General features: G+C 41.2%; 1 protein-coding gene across 3 annotated transcripts in view; it reads left to right on the top strand.

Moving 5' to 3' along the window:
- Positions 1 to 18020, top strand: part of FBN1 (fibrillin 1) — a 162089-nt gene that overhangs the window by 40569 nt on the left and 103500 nt on the right. For all 3 annotated transcript variants that reach the window (XM_039359016.1, XM_039359017.1, XM_039359018.1), the window contains exons 7-9: positions 8181 to 8378; positions 11967 to 12092; positions 15753 to 15878. In XM_039359016.1, coding sequence (XP_039214950.1) covers positions 8181 to 8378; positions 11967 to 12092; positions 15753 to 15878 — 450 coding nt within the window. The remainder of the gene's footprint in view (positions 1 to 8180; positions 8379 to 11966; positions 12093 to 15752; positions 15879 to 18020) is intronic.

The raw sequence follows: 18020 nt of genomic DNA on the forward strand, positions 1-18020 counted from the left end.
TCTCCAGGAGTCAAAATCTGCATTATGTTTGATGGAAGTTCCTTAGGAAATTGTCTGAGGCTGCAAACTGAATTTAGTTGCCTTTTTGACTGATTGGTAAATCTGGGCTCTGAGAATTGGATTCAAAAAGGCAAGCCAAACTAATTTCTTTCTCATTTCTGCCTTCCGTTTGGAAGGCAAAGACTTTTTGCAAAGGCTGTCTTCTAAAAGTGCATCTTTCCCTGCAGATGCACCCATGAGACGCTAATGAATTGGAAAACTAATTAGGCTATCTAATTGAGTTTGCATGAGTTGTCCTAAGGAATGTGCCTTGCACAGCGCACACAAAATATCCCAAGAATAATTCTCAGTGGTTTTGATTAGAAATAGACAACTGGCCACCGAACTGAAATTCAGCATAGGAAATGATCCAGGGGGGTTTTAATAAGGGAGAAGATGCATGCTAAGACCTTTATAAACTGTAACTAGTGGGGAAAAAAACCTTAGCAGAGAAAGTTTTCAAAAAGTTTTCTTAGGGCAATTGCAGTTTATCTTCCTCTCTTGTTCAGCCCTCTTAACTGATATATTTTTCTACTTCCTCAGTTTTTCAGTTACAGGGAGTCCTCAACATACGACCACAATTGAGTCCAAACCTTCTGTTGCTAAGTGAGAAATTTGTTAAGTGAATTTTGCCCCATTTTACGACTTTTCTTGCCACATTTGTTAAGTGAATCACTGCAGATATTAAATTAGTAACATAGTTGTTAAGCATCCAAATGTAAATCACGTCAATGCTGCAACGGTCATAATTGTGAAAAATGGTCATAAATTACTTTTTTCAGTGCTGTTGCAACTTCGAACAGTCAGTAAATGAAATGTTGTAAATTGAGGACTACCAGTATATACCAGGAGGGCAAATCTGGGCAAACAATTACATGCAAAGAAAGACATGCAATTCCATAGCTAAACAGCAAACATTTCATATGTTTTTTTTTCCCTTTGGAATTAAACACTGCACACTTCTGAATGAAATCCTGTTTGAATAATCTAAGCCTTTGAAGTCTTACAGTTGCATCTACTTTTTCAATTGTAACGTGCGCTCGGATAAAATTTTAAAGTTTGTAAGGACACGGAAAAGACAGAATGGGCTGAAATTAGTTATATAAATATGCAAATATGTTAGTGAAACTTTCTTGAACCTGTTACTTCATTTGGCTCTGAGAGCTGTGAATTTTTAAGAGCTGGTCCCAAGGCTGTTTTAATGTCTCCAGAGTTCCACCCAAAACTTAAATGCTGATGTCCTGTGTTCATATTAAGTGGATCAGTTTATGAGCAGCTTCATTGCACCATTAGCTCCAGATGTTGCACGTATTTTTACTGGTACACTGAAATAATTGTCATGGCAACGGATGAAAAATTCTTTTTTTTTTAAGTGCGTCAACACGTGCCTTGTTTTCAGTTAGAACAAGGATTCTGGATTTTGGCCCTGGCTAAAACATCTGTTGGCTTGACCAGTAGAGTCAGTTCTTGGCAGAGTATTTGAAGATTCGTGACAGACAAATTCGACTTCATTTGCTCCTACAAACCTGATCCACACATGGTGTGAAGGAGAACCATCAATCTTTTGAAATGTATCTTAGATTTTTCTGCCAACGTAAGGGAGAATTGATTGATGAAGGCTGATGAAGATGCAGTAGAGTTAGGATTAAGATAAACTGCCATGCTAGCTCAGGAATTCTGGGAGTTGAAATCCACAAGACATAAAGTGTCTATTGTTGTTCGGCCCTGACCTGGAGCATACCTACTCTGTGCAAATGTATTGGGCTTAGAGCAGTGGTTCTCAACCTTTTTAATGCTGCGACCCCCAACCGGTCGTAAGTCGAGGACTACTCAACCTGTCGTAAGTCAAGGACTACTCAACTGGTGCAGCACCGTTTGCAGAATGGGACTTTTGCCGGGCTCAGCAGGGCAGAGACAGCCTGGACAATTCCTATTGGCTTTTGAAAGCCAATAGAATTAGACCAGTGGTTCTCAACCTTTCTAATGCCGTGACCCCATAATACAGTTCCCCATGTTATGGTGACCCCCAACCACTTATACATCACCGGGTGCCAGGGGCGTGGCCAAAGAAAAGGGGGAAAAAATGGCGGACTGCGTTGTTTGGCGACCCCCGTGAAATGGTCGTTCGACCCCAAATGGGGTCCCGACCCACAGGTTGAGAACCACTGGCTTAGATACTAAGTTTCTTGGTGAAAATTCAGGCCAATAGTGGTCAGTGCCTGGGTTTACACGTCATACTATGGTGGTTTGTTTAAACCACCATCTGAGCCACAAATTGAGCAGAAAATGTTAATTTTTGTCAGCCATGGTTTACAAATTGCGTTTGTACAACACATTTAGCCTAGCAAACAAAGCATGGCATACTGATGGTGTGATTGTCTTCTCCAGCTGCTTCCTATTTTGTTCTCAGCATGAAGGGATCCATTGGTTTGGTTCCAAACACACCATCCTGTGGTTAACTTGGTTTCTGGTTTAGCTTCCAGGTTGGGAGCTGGGCTGAGCACAAATGTCAAGCAACAGAATTAAAACAAGGCAAAGGAGGAATTGAATGCTCAGTAGCTTGGGTGTGCCTGCCTTGATCCTTAGCTACTACACTACCTTTCAGCTTTCTGACTGTGTTCCAGGAACTATCTTATGTCTCTGTTCTTTTCTGGCAATGTTTTGTGTTGCTGTGCACTGTCAGTCATCACCATACATAGAGCAGTAACGATGGCTCCTGCGGTGTAGCCAAAGGCTGATTGTACACGTTGAGATTCTAAAGCATCTTAATCTCTGTGACAAATCAATTTTATGATTGAGTTCAAGGACTAGAAGTATTAATGCTTCCACTTGAAAGTTTGGCACACCCTCTATAATAATGCCTAGGATGGTGGTTTGCAGGGTTGACGAGATACAGTGCCTCTCTTTGAGATCTGCAGAATTGGTTTGCATTGAGAGAAATTAAACGGCTTGACCAACTCTTTGGGGATTAAAGAGCTATATTTCTTTGCAGACAGATGGCTGCTTTATCAGTCCAGAGACTTAGGATTTCTCTTAGGATTGCCTTTCAGGGTGCCGTAATGGCAGAGAGAATTCGGGCTTTGGAGTGGCTACATTAGCTGCTGTTCTCACACTTTGCTAAGCTGATATACAGTAGTTTCTTTGATTTAGTGTGTTGTGTGAACCCAACCATTATGAACTTATTCCACAAACCACAATGAAGGAAACTATGATTTACTGTGATTGTGATTTATTGTGATTTGGGGGCCTGGTTTTAGCAACAACTGGCTTGTATTTTTGCCAGGTGTGGGCTACAAAATGTCGTCTGTCAGTGCATTATTGCATCTTATTCATTTTCCTGCGCATTTCTCTCTCTCTCTCTCTCTCTCTCTGTGTGTGTGTGTGTGTGTGTGTGTGTGTGCCTAGGTGCCTGCAGTTGAAACCACATCAGACTAGTCACAATACTGCAAAAATATCTTCTCTTCCCCTACAATGTTTTAATGTGCATGTACATCCTATGGTTCCACATGGTGGATGATAAATAGAAGAGGACAGAACTGAAAGCTTTTCTTTTTTTTATTACAGATCTAGTTTTAAGTGTCAGATCTGAGCTCTCACCATAAATCATTTCAGAAACCATTCTTGAATATTATTTTTTATTAGAACTTTCCAGCTGCAAGCATCAAAAGTGGGTCAACTGCAGACGCAAGATAGATTTTAGAACAGGTCTTTTTTTCTCTCGAATGTGGATTTTGAAATATTTTCCACGAAAATGAGCAGGAAGCCAGTGTCTGATTGAAAGGAAGTCTCAGATCTTCCACAGTTGCTCACGAGAGGGATATTTAGAAGACACATCTTGAATCTTTAGCGGGGAAAAAATAGCTATATATTTTTCTACCTTGTATGTGCTGAATGCAAAGAACTCAACTACAATTTGAATATTGGCAAGGCTAGGCAGGCCTGCTACACAATAAATTACTTCATCGTGGTCATGAACCTGCACAAAGGAATTGATATTCAAATATTCAAAATACCCAAAGCTAAATTGACAGTGTCAGGATAGTTATGAAAAGTACATGCAGATCAAAAAAAATTTGGCTAAAAGACAATATAACCGAATACAATACATTAAGTCAGAATATGTTAGAAGGCTAAAAGCTCAGAAAAAGAGGAAATTAAAATTACTAAACTGGATAGTATAAGCTTGGCGTGGCAATATAAAATACAAATAATGTGCAGATATTTACTGTATGCGCGCGCATACACACACACACACACTTATTCTCTCTCTCACTTTCTGTCTCTCCTACCCATCTATATTCATGAATAAAATAGTAAAATTATCCTGAAGGTATTTAAAAAATCATAAACCTCTCTTACAGACTGCTATCAAACCTGAGAAAAAACTGACATAGCATGAACACCCCAAAGCTGGGATGTAACCGATATAAGAAGGGTTGGAAGGCAAGGCTGTTTAGAGCTGTAACATTCCTGCACAAACACAGATCACAAGCTGTGATACAGCAACCAACTGGATTCTCAATAAGCCTCTTGTTTTGCTGTCTGTTAAGGGCTGCAAAAAAAAAAAACCTGAGTTAAGTGTTGTTAAAGATCTGGCAGGCAACTGCACACAAATGCCTTCGAGGTTGCGTTCAGCTTACTGGGTCACTGATTGTACAGTCCGGGTGAGGATAATTAATTCCAAATGGTTTGTCAAGAGGATGGGCTCTTGTGTGTAAGTTTCCAGGCTGCAAATGCCTGGGAGAATTCCCAGCTGGAGGTGGCCCAAAAGGTAATCCAGGGGTCCCCAACCCCCGATCCATGGACCAGTCCTGGGCCACGACATGCCAGCAACTGGTCCGCACAAACAAGGAAAGCCCCATCCTTGAGATGCAGGCAGCAAACAAAACCACACACCCTCCGGTCTGCGGGAAAAACCTCTCTCCATGGAACCGGTCCCTGGTGCCCAAAAGATTGGGGACCTCTGAGATAATCAATCCATTAATTAATCTCACCGACTTAAATTCCACTAGACGGTTTCTAAACGAGATACTTTTTAAAGCAGTGTTTTAACCATGCTCAGCAAATGGACACAACTTTAAAGGAGCAGATGTGCGTGACTAGCTGGCACCCTAGGGAAGATTGAACTCTCCTAAAGCATTTAACTGTGCGATACAACAACCAACAACAATGGACGAGTGATTTTGCAGTGTAAAAAAAAAACAAAACACTAGGCATGTTATAGTGATTAAAATAAGCGAAGCAGAACAGAACAAAAGGAAGCATTGATAAGTATAGTAAGCAAACTGAAAACCTTTTGAAAAGAACTCCAGAGACGGGTTTGGTTCGTCTAATGATATAGCGGTATCTGTACAAGGCTTTATTCATCCTTTAAGGCTGGAAACTAGAGTTTGGCACAGTAGGGGGGCAAATTTAAATGTATTTAGTAAGGCGGGAGCGACAAGAAAGCATTTATCAGGATTCAGATGAGGCATCTGTTTTGCATGGATTTTATGATTATTTGTAAACTACTCAGAGACACTTTCCTAAAGCAAATCAACCCTGACTTCTTTGGAAGGATAGATACTAAAGTGAAGCTCAAATACTTTGGACAGCCATAACCTGGTTAACTGAGAGTCTCCACAGATGTTGATTCAGGCCTTTTCATCCTACATCTAGCGCTGTACAGCACAAAAATCTAGGTAGCTGGTATGGCCCATAAGGAAATATATTTGAGAATTGAGATTTATCCTGTATAAATGTCTGGAAAGATACCAAGAATGGAGGGAAGAATGTTCAGTCTTCATAATGACCTTCATTAGAAGGGCATTTTCTCTGTGCCACACATGATTTTTGTGAAAAGGCCAGTGACAAAGGCTTTTATTTAATAGGAGAAAAATGGAGTTGCGGTACATGTGCCAGAGATGGAACTTGGCGCTACCATCGTTTTGTTTTCAGTGGGATAATGGAACAAAACATAATATTTTATTAATGACACGGTTTGATTCGCCTCTCAGATAAATAGTCTGCTCAACCGTAAACAAATCGAAGTAGATGTATCCCACACATCGTCCTCTTGAGCGATAGACAAAGCTTTGCCCACAATTACAGGGACACTACTTTATTTCTGTGTATTCCTAAAAGTTGCTCTTAATCTATTTTCTTGTAAGCTGCTGCCCTTGAGGCCTACTTAAATGGAGAGAGAGAGAGAATTTTTTTTAACTTGGCTTCTTATTCTTACTGTGGTTTGGAAAGGGCAAATAATTTGGTTAATAATGGGAAGATCCCAAAGGAACTGAGCCTCAGGCAGAAAATAACTCATTGGTAGGGTTCATACATTACGTCATAGATAACTGGCCAAGTCTGGCTGCCTTTAATTGTAGCTTGGAGCTGTATACAATTATTTTCAGACATCCGTGGTTGATTCACAAAATATTGGGTATCAGTATGGTGTGACAGTTAAGAAGATGTTGGACAGGGGAGAGATAAGTTAAGAATTGACTTGACCGTAGAGCTTGGATGATTTTGGACCAATGATACTTTCTCGTCCCAACTTATCTTCCAGCTCTATTCTGATTGATTAAATTATTATCTTTTCCCACATAGTTAGCTAGATGTTCTGACTAGATTTGGATTTTTATCAAGTCCGTTCCCTAGGACCTGGGATAGGTAGATGATGTTTGATGGTGTTAGAGATATCGTTATAGGACAGGAGTCTTCAAACTTGGCCCTTTTATGACTTGTGGACTTCGACTCCCAGAATTCCACAGCCAGGCACACTGGCTGAGGAATTCTGGGAGTTGAAGTCCACAAGTCATAAAAGGGCCAAGTTTGAAGACCCCTGTTGTAGGATGTAAGCTGGTCCAGATAAAGCTGCCTTTTGCAGTTGACCGATGGTTGATCTTGTCAATGCCCATGTTATTTTGGCATTGCACCCAAGGTGCCTATTGCTATTGGCACTATCTTTGCTTTCTTTTGCCTCCGTGGTTTTATTTCTGTTATTACCGTCAGCATTATTAGTTGAGCAACGATCCATTTTGATGGAGCTCAGGTTGAACAAGTTGAATGACTTAAAACTGATAACAACAATTGAATTACCAGGCTGCCTTGGCTTTTGCAGCACGGACGTAGTGCCTCTGGCGAAAAAGTAGCCTATGCATTGCTATCAAAATGTGTCTCTGTTGATCATTAATACTATGGTACCAATTCTTCTGCAAAGTGCAGGTTTCTGGAGCTTACTCAAAGTTTCCCAAACGGGCTGCGTATGCCAAAAATGAGAGATTTCACTCTGTGACAAATTGACACAATGAAAGTGTGGTGCCGCAACCAAACTATGGTAACTGATGGAATTCAGAAGTGTTGAATGCAGGGGTTTGGCCACATCTGTCGTGTAGCCCCAGGCTGATTCTCTCCTTAATTGTTCTGGAAACGTAAGTCTTTCGAAGTAGGCCAGTTCAACCAAGAAAGACTGCAGGAAATCCAAGAATGCTATTTTACTGCTGCAGGATATAATAACAGAATCTTCACAATCTGAGCTTCTCTCTGTCTCATCTTATCAAGGCAGGGTTGTTTTGACTTCCTTTTTCATGCTTCATCTCTGGACTGTGTAATCCCCTATCCAAACTCCTCTTCAATGGTTCTTCTCTACCAGTGGTCCCCCACTTTTTTGTCTGGGCAGACCGGCAGCGATGGCCGTGGGGGGAGGGGATGGTTTTGCTCACGCGCCCGCCACTTGCACAAATGGAACTTTGCACCCTCGCCCGCTGCTTGGGCGGCCCGATTCCCAACAGGCTGGGGACTGCTATTGGTCCACAGACTGGGGGTCAGGGACCCCTGTTCTATACCTTCCCCAAGGTCAGCTGGCTCAGTGCAAAAAAGGAAAACAGAAAACACAACGTGTGTAAAGAGAAGAGACTCCTACTGCCGTTCCCTCATTTGCGTTATGCTTTCCGAACTATGACTTTTCTTTGCCCAATTTAAGGGACCTGATTTAGTCACTGACTTCAGCTACTCACTAGCCTGAGTGTCTCGGTCTGGAATCAGGAGGACCAGATCTAAAAAAGGGATGCTCCGGACTAAAGGCTGACTAATGTATCTTTGAATCCCTCATACATAATTCACTCCAGATGTCACGCTGACGAGGTTTCCTTGCTGTAATTCAGATTACAGGACAGGGCCGTGCTTCACCTTGGTGTCCAACCAGATGTGCCAGGGGCAGCTGAGCGGGATCGTGTGCACAAAAACCCTCTGCTGCGCAACAGTGGGGAGAGCGTGGGGTCACCCCTGTGAAATGTGCCCAGCCCAGCCTCATCCTTGCCGGAGGGGATTCATCCCAAACATACGAACAGGAGCTTGCCAAGGTAAGGCGCCTCACAATCTTTTTGCTTAATACAGGTCATCCTCAACCATACCGGGAACAGAAATTTATGTTGTTAAACGAGGCAGATGTTAAGTGACTTTTGCCCCATTCGACAGCCTTTTTTGACAGTTGTTAAATGAATCATTTGATCATTAAGGAAATCTGACTTTGCTTGTCAGAAGCGGGCTGGGAAGATTACAGTCAGTGATTACTGTCACAAATGCAACTGTCACAGGTCCATGCCAGTTGCCAAGTGCCCAAATGTTGATCACGTGACAATGGGGATGCCGCTAGGTCAGGGTAGGCAACCTTGGCTCTTTTATGACTCGTGGACTTCAACTCCCAGAATAGCTCAGGAATTCTGGGAGTTGAAGTCCACGAGTCATAAAAGAGCCAAGGTTGCCTACCCCTGCGTTAGGTTACAAGTATAAAAACTGGTCTTAAGTCTCTTTTTCAGTGCCGTAGTAATTTTGAACGATCGCTAAATGAACGTTGTAAGTTGAGGACTACCTGTATCTATTTCAAGAGGGCTTCACCCAACATCCATAGACACAAAAGAAGGCGTAGAAACCATGGTTAGATCTATTATTATTAGGTCTACTCTTTTTTTAACCATGTCCTCAGTTCCTGTAAAAGCCTTCCTGGTTTTTATCATATGGTTCCTAGGTTTCATAACTTCTACTGAGAAGCTACTAGGGTCAAAAAGCACTTGAGTTTTTAAGGCAAACAAAACCAGTTTTGGTGACCCTGTAAACCAGGGCTTTTCAACCAGTGGTACGGGTACCACCTGTGGTACATTGGCATCTGGCAGGTGGTACGCAACCATCCTAGAAAAGTAGCGGGGGAGGGGAATGAGCTGAACCCAGTGGCAGCATCGCACAAGCCTGAGCGAGAGACGGACGGAGCTGCAGGGTGTTCAGGGCTCAGCGGAAGTGCCAGGATCAGTGCTGCTTTCCAGCTGATTGGCACTTCTTCGGGGCTTTCAGGGCTCAGCGGAAGCACCAGGATCAGCGCCAGGCTCCATCTGGAGCTTGGCGCTGATCCTGGTGCTTCTGCTGAGTCCAGAAGAAGCGCCAATCAACTGGAATGTTGCAGCCTCTCCAGGGTCTTGTGATTTACATTCAGAGGCTTGGCAACTGATTCGTATTTATGACGGTCACAGTGTCCCAGGGTCATGTGAAGTGACCAAAACCTGCCGCAGCCAACCAGCAGACGGGGGGAATAAAAACCAAACACCCCCCCCCATCCCACCCCAATCCTCAACAAAAATGTTCACAACAATGAAAACCTCGGACAGGAGGAAGAGCACCACCGGGTAGGCAGGCAGATGTCTTGCTCGGCTGTGGCTTGGGGGGCACTTTTTTCAGTGCCATTGTAACTTCGAACAGTCACTAAGTGAACTGTTGTAAGTCAAGGACTACCTGTACTTTATCACTTTTCCCCCTTTTTTTTGGTCATCTAGTTTTTGACACCTTGCTAGGCGACTGGTGGTACTCGGATACTGCCATATCCTAAAAGTGGTACAATGGGTGAAAAAGTTGAAAAGCCCTGCTGTACACCTTCCAGGGTTTTCTTTTCATGTTTTTTCCAACACGCTAACAGAGCCATCTCCCAAACCTGGAGACGACGCTTAAGATTCCTGGGTTTAAAAACAGCCTATTACACAACATGCTAATTGAAATCCATTTATGTTTGATTTTTGAATCTCAAAGATGTGCCAAGATGCCTAAAGTCTGGGTTGCCGTTCAAAGTTCTTACCCTGCTTTTGGCTTTTATTTCGAATACATCCAGCTGTATAAATTCTTTTATTGTCTGAACGTCTGGCAGGAAATAGGAGAAAGTTAACAGGGACAGCAGCTATGTGCTGAATTGGTGTGGGCTTAATATTCTCAAGATCCTTTTCTCTGAGGAGCTCTTTTTTTCCCTTCTCTCTTCCTTTTTGCAAGGCCTTCCTCTAAAATGTTGTTTAACGAGAGATGGTAATTTGTGTGGTTCTAGAAAAGGTAAAGACTATACAGAACATCCCACGTTGTTATTGTGAATCCAAAATCTCTCCCAGGGGAATTTAAGACCCAGTATTGTTTTAGAAACATTGACTATAGTTTAGTAAAAAATAAAAATCACTTTTTTGTGTCTCTCAACAGCTGCAATAGCTCTCAAAAACTACATAAACAGAATGTATACATGTTGATCATGTTCAATGTCCTAAGCTAGCATTGGCTCCTGTTTAAACTTAGTGAAGTCCACTTTTGTTCCCTGCAGATTAACAATGGGTCACCTCCCACAGTTTATAAACCAAGCTGTTGGATGACATTGTTCAGCTTCGGCCAACTCTTTAGGAACATCTTCATAAGATTTTGATTTATTCTGTCAAATCCCAAGAGACCTACATATTTGTATACATCTCTATTTCTGAGAAATTGTATCCACCGAGAAGAAAAAACTTTTAGCTGCAAAGAACCAGCTAAGAACAAAGTAGTGGAAATATATACGTCTTCTTTGTTTTTTGCTTTTCTCTATAGTCTAGGTTTTCAACCTCAGCGCCTTTAAGATGGGTGGACATCAACTCCCAGAATTCCTCAGCCAGGCATGCTGGCTGGGGAATTCTGGGAGTTGATGTCCACCCATCTGAAAGCCGCTGAGGTTGAGAAACATTGGCCTAGAGTAGACCAGAGGTAGGGAACCTTGGCTCTTTTATGACTTGTGGACTTCATCTCCCAGAATTCCTGAGTCAGCATGGCTGGTTCAGGAATTCTGGGTATTAAAATCCACAAGTCATAAAAGAACCAAGGTTCCCTACCCCTGGCCTAGACAGAAGCTGGCCATTTTTAAACTAATGAGCAGCTTTGGACATTTTGAGAATATGTCATGGTGGCCATATCAAATGTGGACAGTCCTAAAATGTCCATTGACCGGAGGGCAAACTGGTGAAATTGCTTCCAGCACCAACTTCAGCTTTTTTAGGTTTAACTGTCTCAATATATATTGCTTTCTTTCTGTTCCAACAAGTCACTGTTGGATACTGTTTGTTATTATAGTATCTAAAAATATGTATGGGACTTATTTGGAGTGCTTTCTAGTAATTTTTTTGCTTTGCAGCATTACAGGTTTCTATGTAATTTTACTTTAAATACAATGGGAAAAAAATAAGTCCGATGAGACAGAGATCTTAGGGTGTGCTGGAAGATTGGTAATATATGCAGTAGGTTGGTTTTATCTAGGAATAAAACAGAACCCTCATTAAAATGTCTGCCAAGTGATATACTTCAGCAGAACAAACTGAAATGTATATTCCTCCCCCCCTTGAGAAAGTATTTTATAGGGCTGCAGATACCTAAAAGATGGCTTGGAAGAGCTACATCAAAATCTATAGCACCTCATTAAAGCAGCCCTGTCATTTTTCAGACATCCATATGAAAAACATGGCCACTTCTGAATCTTTTCTGAAAAAAATGCACAGCCATAATATTGATAATTCACAAATCTCTCCTGAGGAAGAAATCTAGTGCAGGATACAGAAGCAATGAATGTGTGTTTTGTATCTTTATGGACAAATTAATTGTGGTGTTCTTTTGGTTTTGCATGATAGATGTGGATGAATGCCAAGCTATCCCTGGGATTTGTCAAGGAGGAAATTGCATTAATACAGTTGGATCTTTTGAGTGCAAATGCCCAGCTGGACACAAGTTTAATGAAGTGACACAGAAATGTGATGGTAAGTCGTTTCAGAGCTTCCCCATGGAAAGATAGAAAACTTCACATTCAGTATGTTTTCTCCATCACTTGGCAAAAATTAATTTATTGATGGCAAAATATGCATTTTAAGATGTTCCATTTCATGGAACCTAAAAACTGTTGCATTTCTTTGATTCTTAAACATGGCAGTTGCATTTTTAGTCAAGTTTTGCTGCTCTGAAATTTTGGTACGTACTCAGGGCCCCACTATTTCCCATTCTTAGCTTTATTTAGCATTAAGTAGTCTAATACTAGGGCCATCAGTGGAGCTGTTTAGGAGATGTTACCCTTAAGTGAACTGTTCGTTGCAGTGAATCACAACAACACACACACACACACACACACACACATGTTTTCTCAGGTTTTCGCGGGTGTTTGTATGTAGGTCTTTGGTTGTTCAGGTTTTCTCCCGCGTAAAATTGGAAGTGTCTTGGCGACGTTTCGACGAAGTCCCATTCGTCATCTTCACGCTGGTGTTTTCAGCTTCGTGCTTCTTGCTCCTCGAAGCACGAAGCTGAAAACACCAGCCTGAAGATGACAAATGGGACTTCATCGAAACGTCGCCAAGACACTTCCAATTATACGCGGGAGAAAACCCGAACAACCAAAGACCTACATACAAACACCCGCGAAAACCTCAGAAAACATATATATATATATGTATATATAAATAAACCTTTTTAAAGTGGTAACACAGTTTGTCCTGAATGTAATGCCTAAGATTCTGCGAGACTGGCTGCCTCTAACACAGGACTTATTTTTAAACGTTAGCTAAAATAATAATCTTTGCACAACAACTACTTTGTCATTTTTATTTTGTCTTATGTAAACCAATTTGCAAAGAATTTGATCCAGACAAATAGAGTTTTCATGCTGTCTGCCAGCGATGTTGGCCAAAGGGCAGCCAAGGGGTAGGAACGTCTTAACTTCTCAAACACCACTGAAGTGTTTCTTTTCAGAGCGAAACTCGGTAGCAGCCCATTTCAGAAACCAGCTTCATGAGATGACGTGGAATTAACTAAAACAGTTCCCACTGACTGAACTCGGCTTAAATTCAGACCCCCTTGTTTCAGTGGGTCTGCAAGCAGGACATCCAAGCAAATGCAGACAGTTGCTGGAATTTTGAACTGATGCAATCATATTTTCAGAGCAACAGTCTTGTAGAACACAAACTGAACAAACACTTCTGAAGTGGACTGAAGGGTACTGGAGGCTAAAACATATAAGGAACGGTTACTGGAATTGGGTATGCCTAGTTTAATGAAGAGAAGGACGAGGGGGGACATGATAATAATCTTCCAGTATCTCAGGGGCTGCCACAAAGAAGAGGGAGTCAAGCTATTCTCCAAAGCGCCTGAGGGCAGGACAAGATGGCCTAGACCAGGGGTCTCCAACCTTGGCAATTTTATGACTTGTGGAGTTCAACTCCTAGAATTCTCCCCTGGGCCTAAAATACTATTCTGGACTTTCTTTGAGTTTAATGGGATGGATATGAGGAACGGTTGCTGGAATTGGGTATGTCTAGTTTAATGAAGAGAAGGACGAGGGGGGACATGATAGCAACCTTCCAGTATCTCAGGGGCTGTCCCAAAGAAGAGGGAGTCAAGCTATTCCCCAAAGCGCCTGAAGGCAGGACAAGAAGCAACGGGTGGAAACTAACCAAAGAGAGAAGCAACCTAGAACTAAGGAGAAACGTCCTGACAGTGAGAAAAATTAACCAGTGGAACAACCTGCCTCCAGAAGCACTGAATGCTCCAACACTGGAAGTTTTCAAGAAGAGACTGGACAGCCATTTGTCCGAAATGGTATAGGATTACCTGCCTGAGCAGGGGGTTGGACGATGACCTCCAAGGTCCCTTCCAACTTCACTATTGTTATTATTATATTTAAGTTCTGGTAGGCTGGATAATATAAGGAATAATCAATTAACTTTCTAAGAGGCATGAAGAGAACTTCAAGGCGAAATGAATGGAGGTCCTGTTTGAAAATTCCTAGGAGTGTGTTGAACAACGATCAGGAACCATTCAGTAAGCCAAGATATTCCCTTCCCATGTATAAACCCTTCCTAAGTTGTTTAGCAGAGAGAAGTGCAGACTGAGAACGCGAGATCTTCTGAAGCAACTTTTAAAAAGTGTTCAGTGAAAACTCAAAAGGTAATCTGAGTTCAAGGGACCTTGGGAGGGAGGTGTAAAGAGTGGGCGACTTTTATTTGATGCGATTACACTACAGCAGAACAGATGTCTTTTTTCTTTCTTTCTTTCTTTTGAAGTTGCAGTTGTGAAAGTCAAACTGCCGAAACAGTGGCTAAAAAGACGCCCACCATTAAAGGGGAAAGGGTTTGAGAGAATTGCATTTTAAGTCAGTGGTTGATGGCCATGCTATCTTTCACAGTAGCATCACATTAGACCTCTCCTTTCCCTGAATGCAAAGTCCAGAATTGTGTAATCCCATAGTCTTAGTTGCTATTTCAATTTCGTTCCAATTTTAATACCAAAGACAAACACACAATTCTGAACGATTTCAACGCTCACCTTTTCCTATTCAAGGTTACCTCGATGCTTTGAAGATTAACAAAGCCTGGAGACTACTTTGGTTTAAGCCATCTGGCTAGCTTTGGAAAATGACTACCTTTCAGTACAAAATACATCATTCTAAATAAAGATTTTAGAATTATGTGCGGCAAGATCTGTTTTGTGGCTTAAGCCACAGAGAAGACATCTGGATTACGGGTTGACGACACAATGTTCTCCATATCTTTCATTTACTTTTTGTCAGAGCATAGCCCGGAGCAAGGGATTGTTGGAGTTGTGCTCCAAAATATTCTAGAAGGCAGCAAGTTGTTTATTTCTAGTCTGGAACTTCCCCACACATACATAGCACAGTTCTATATGCCTAAATCTAGCACAGAGTTAAGGATAGTCTTTCTGAATGGTTGAGATACATTGAGAAGAATACCCAACTCTTGGCCATGTGATCTGAGAATTCTTGTAGCCTCAACATATCAGAAGGAAGTCAAGTTGGGCAACTGAGCTAGAAGTCAAATGGATCAATTAGGTTGTAAGGCCCAGGTAATACAATCTAGCTTCAATCGCGTAAGAGGAACATTTGAGGGCATGTTCTAAAATCCAAATTACATTTCTGTCCCTTGTTTATGGCAGCCAAAAACCAAATGACCTTGATGGGAAGATCTTTCTTGCTGGTAAATCCAAAATGTTCCAAAGAATTCGGGATGTTTACCAAAATCTTTCCCTATTAGTCAGGCATTAAATTTTGATTAGCAATCATTGGTGACAAGAAACTCTATTACAGACCTAATTTTGGCAACCGGTTATATTTGTGAGGATTGTTAATCAGCAAAACTATGTGACTTTTTTGTGTGCTTCTGCAAAATGTCACTAAAAGCTATTGGATATTTTCTTCCTAAATGTAGTATAGGAAGGACTAGAGTCTATCTACTCTACTCTACTCTACTCTACTCTACTCTACTCTACTCTACTCTACTCTACTCTACTCTACTCTACTCTATTCTATTCTATTCTATTCTATTCTATTATTTCTAATTGATTTCTATTCTATTCCATTCCATTCCGCTCTACTCCACTCTACTCCACTCCACTCATTCTTGTTTCTAAATCCATAGATATTGATGAATGCCGTACGATCCCTGGCATCTGTGAAGGGGGCGAATGTTCTAACACTATCAGCAGTTACTTCTGCAAATGTCCTTCCGGATATGCTACAACCCCAGATGGCACCGGGTGCATTGGTGAGTAACAAATTGCAAATGGGTGTGGGTATGGGTAAGGTTGTTGGAAGCCAGCTCTTTGAATCCAAGAAGATACGCAGAAATTCACAGAAATATGATGTTAATATTTTTCAAGGCATTGAAGAATTTCCATGAAGTTAATTTTTGTAAAGTGGTTACTCCTCTGTGAATTCCTTTCTGTGTGTTTAGTAGGAGGAAGATTTAGACCAATTTTCTTTCTGTTTTCCCCTAAGCAGATATTGGCAAATCTTATTTCTTTTAAGGAAGCAGCCCTCTTTGATTTGGGTTTGAAGTTGTGTTTCAAAACTGTGTGACTTGAGAACTCAGACCCATTTCCCATTACTTCTATGTTGCTAAGCAGCACATATAACTAATTAAAGAGCACACCCAAAAAGCATCAGTTAAAGAGTTTCCTATCAATCCAACACCTAAAGCACCTTTTGGGAAGGTTTTCTTGAACTCTGTTCATCTGGAGGTTATTGCCTACAACTTGGTCATTCAAAGTAGGATCCTTAGTCAAAGTCAACATCCTGCGATTAAACAGCATTGGTAAAGTACCTTTAAAAGCTATTTTCATTTAAGCTAGCGTTTCCGGATAGATATCTGCATTTTTTAAAAAAAAATCCATGGCAACAGCACAAGAACGAGCTGCATATATCAGCAGTCTACAAGAGTAAGAATGCAACTTAGGTGGGTTTTGCCTGTGACATTCTGGAAATACAGATATAATACGAGAAGGGAAAAAAAGTAATCAAAGATTGAGGAAAAAAAATATAAGGAGCCGCTCCTTTTGTTAAAGGGAGGGAAGGAAGGGGGAAGAGAAGGAAGAGGGAGGGAGGGAGGAAGGAAGGAAAAGGAAGAGAGAGAAAGACAGAAATGAGGGAAGGAAGGAAGGAAAGAGAAAGAAAGAAAGAAAAGAAAGAGAGAAGGAAAGAGAGAAAGGTTAGAAGAATGCAGCCCTTATGATTTACCCTCTTTCTTTTCTTAAGTCTGTACAGTTTCTGTGTGTTCCAGTTTGAAATACAATACATGTCCTTTTCCAAATGCAGATTTTTACATATCACTTAATGTCAGAAGGGGTCATTTGAGGGGAAAATGCAGAACAAAACTGAGATGGAAGAGAACCAATCGTATAAAATTTACTTTTTCCTTAGAAATCTGGAATGCATTTACTTCGGGAGGTGATTCATTTTGGACGCCTTTCTAAAAAGTTTAGGATGGTATTTGATGTCTACTGTAGCTTGGACCTCACAAGAGTATGGTAGAATATGTTTTTTTTCCTTGCTAGTTACCCAAAATGCTATATGCACAATAACAAAAATATTTTGCTTTAGATAGAGAAACAAATATATTTGTTTACTAATTCTTGAAGTGTCTGCACTTGGAATTCCGGACAATACATTTGACTTGCAACTTGTGGTATGAAACTAGTCACAGCTTCAACCACACCATCTTGACTTTTTCAACCAACACCATGCAAACATTCCTGGAGTTGTCTATGAAATTATCAGCTAGACACCAAAGAGGCTTTATTTTTTTACATCTTACTAATGCGTATTCTATCTTTTATTCATTAAAATAATTAGTTTAATTGGTTTTGCCCTTGATCTAAACCCATTGGCTTGCCCTTCTCCTTCCTAATGTGCTGCTCACACGTAGAAAGAGCAGTCCCCCTTGCAAAACATTGCGAATCCTTGCTTTAAATATTTTCTTGGAGGCATTTGGACCATCTTCCTGTCTGTCTCCTGCTTTTATATCCAGCCTGTGAACGAGAGTACAGTTAGGCAAACTATCAGGAACTAAAATCAACCCTTGACCCAAGATCTAGTCTTAGAATTCTTAAAAGACGTGGAAAGGAATGCGCCCCTCAGCCTTGTAAATGAACTTGCAAAGATTGTTTGGATATATTCTTTCTCGTGGTTTATCAATTTCTGAGCCAAGTTATCATGCTCAAGCAACTTCTCCAGTGTCAGTGCAATAGGGTGACCCATTTCTTACAAAATTCCAGCTTAGCTCACTTCTCGCGATGGCTCTAGACTCAAAAGTATTTTAATGGGACAGTCAGATATTTCGGCAAGGACAAGAAATAGTGAAAGTGTTACATACTCCAGACCCCTAGCCATTCTTAATTTCAGCAACATT

The sequence above is a fragment of the Crotalus tigris genome, unplaced genomic scaffold (genome assembly GCF_016545835.1).
Source record: "Crotalus tigris isolate CLP2741 ecotype Arizona unplaced genomic scaffold, ASM1654583v1 scf7180000019068.10715455, whole genome shotgun sequence".
Classification (NCBI taxonomy): domain Eukaryota; kingdom Metazoa; phylum Chordata; class Lepidosauria; order Squamata; family Viperidae; genus Crotalus; species Crotalus tigris.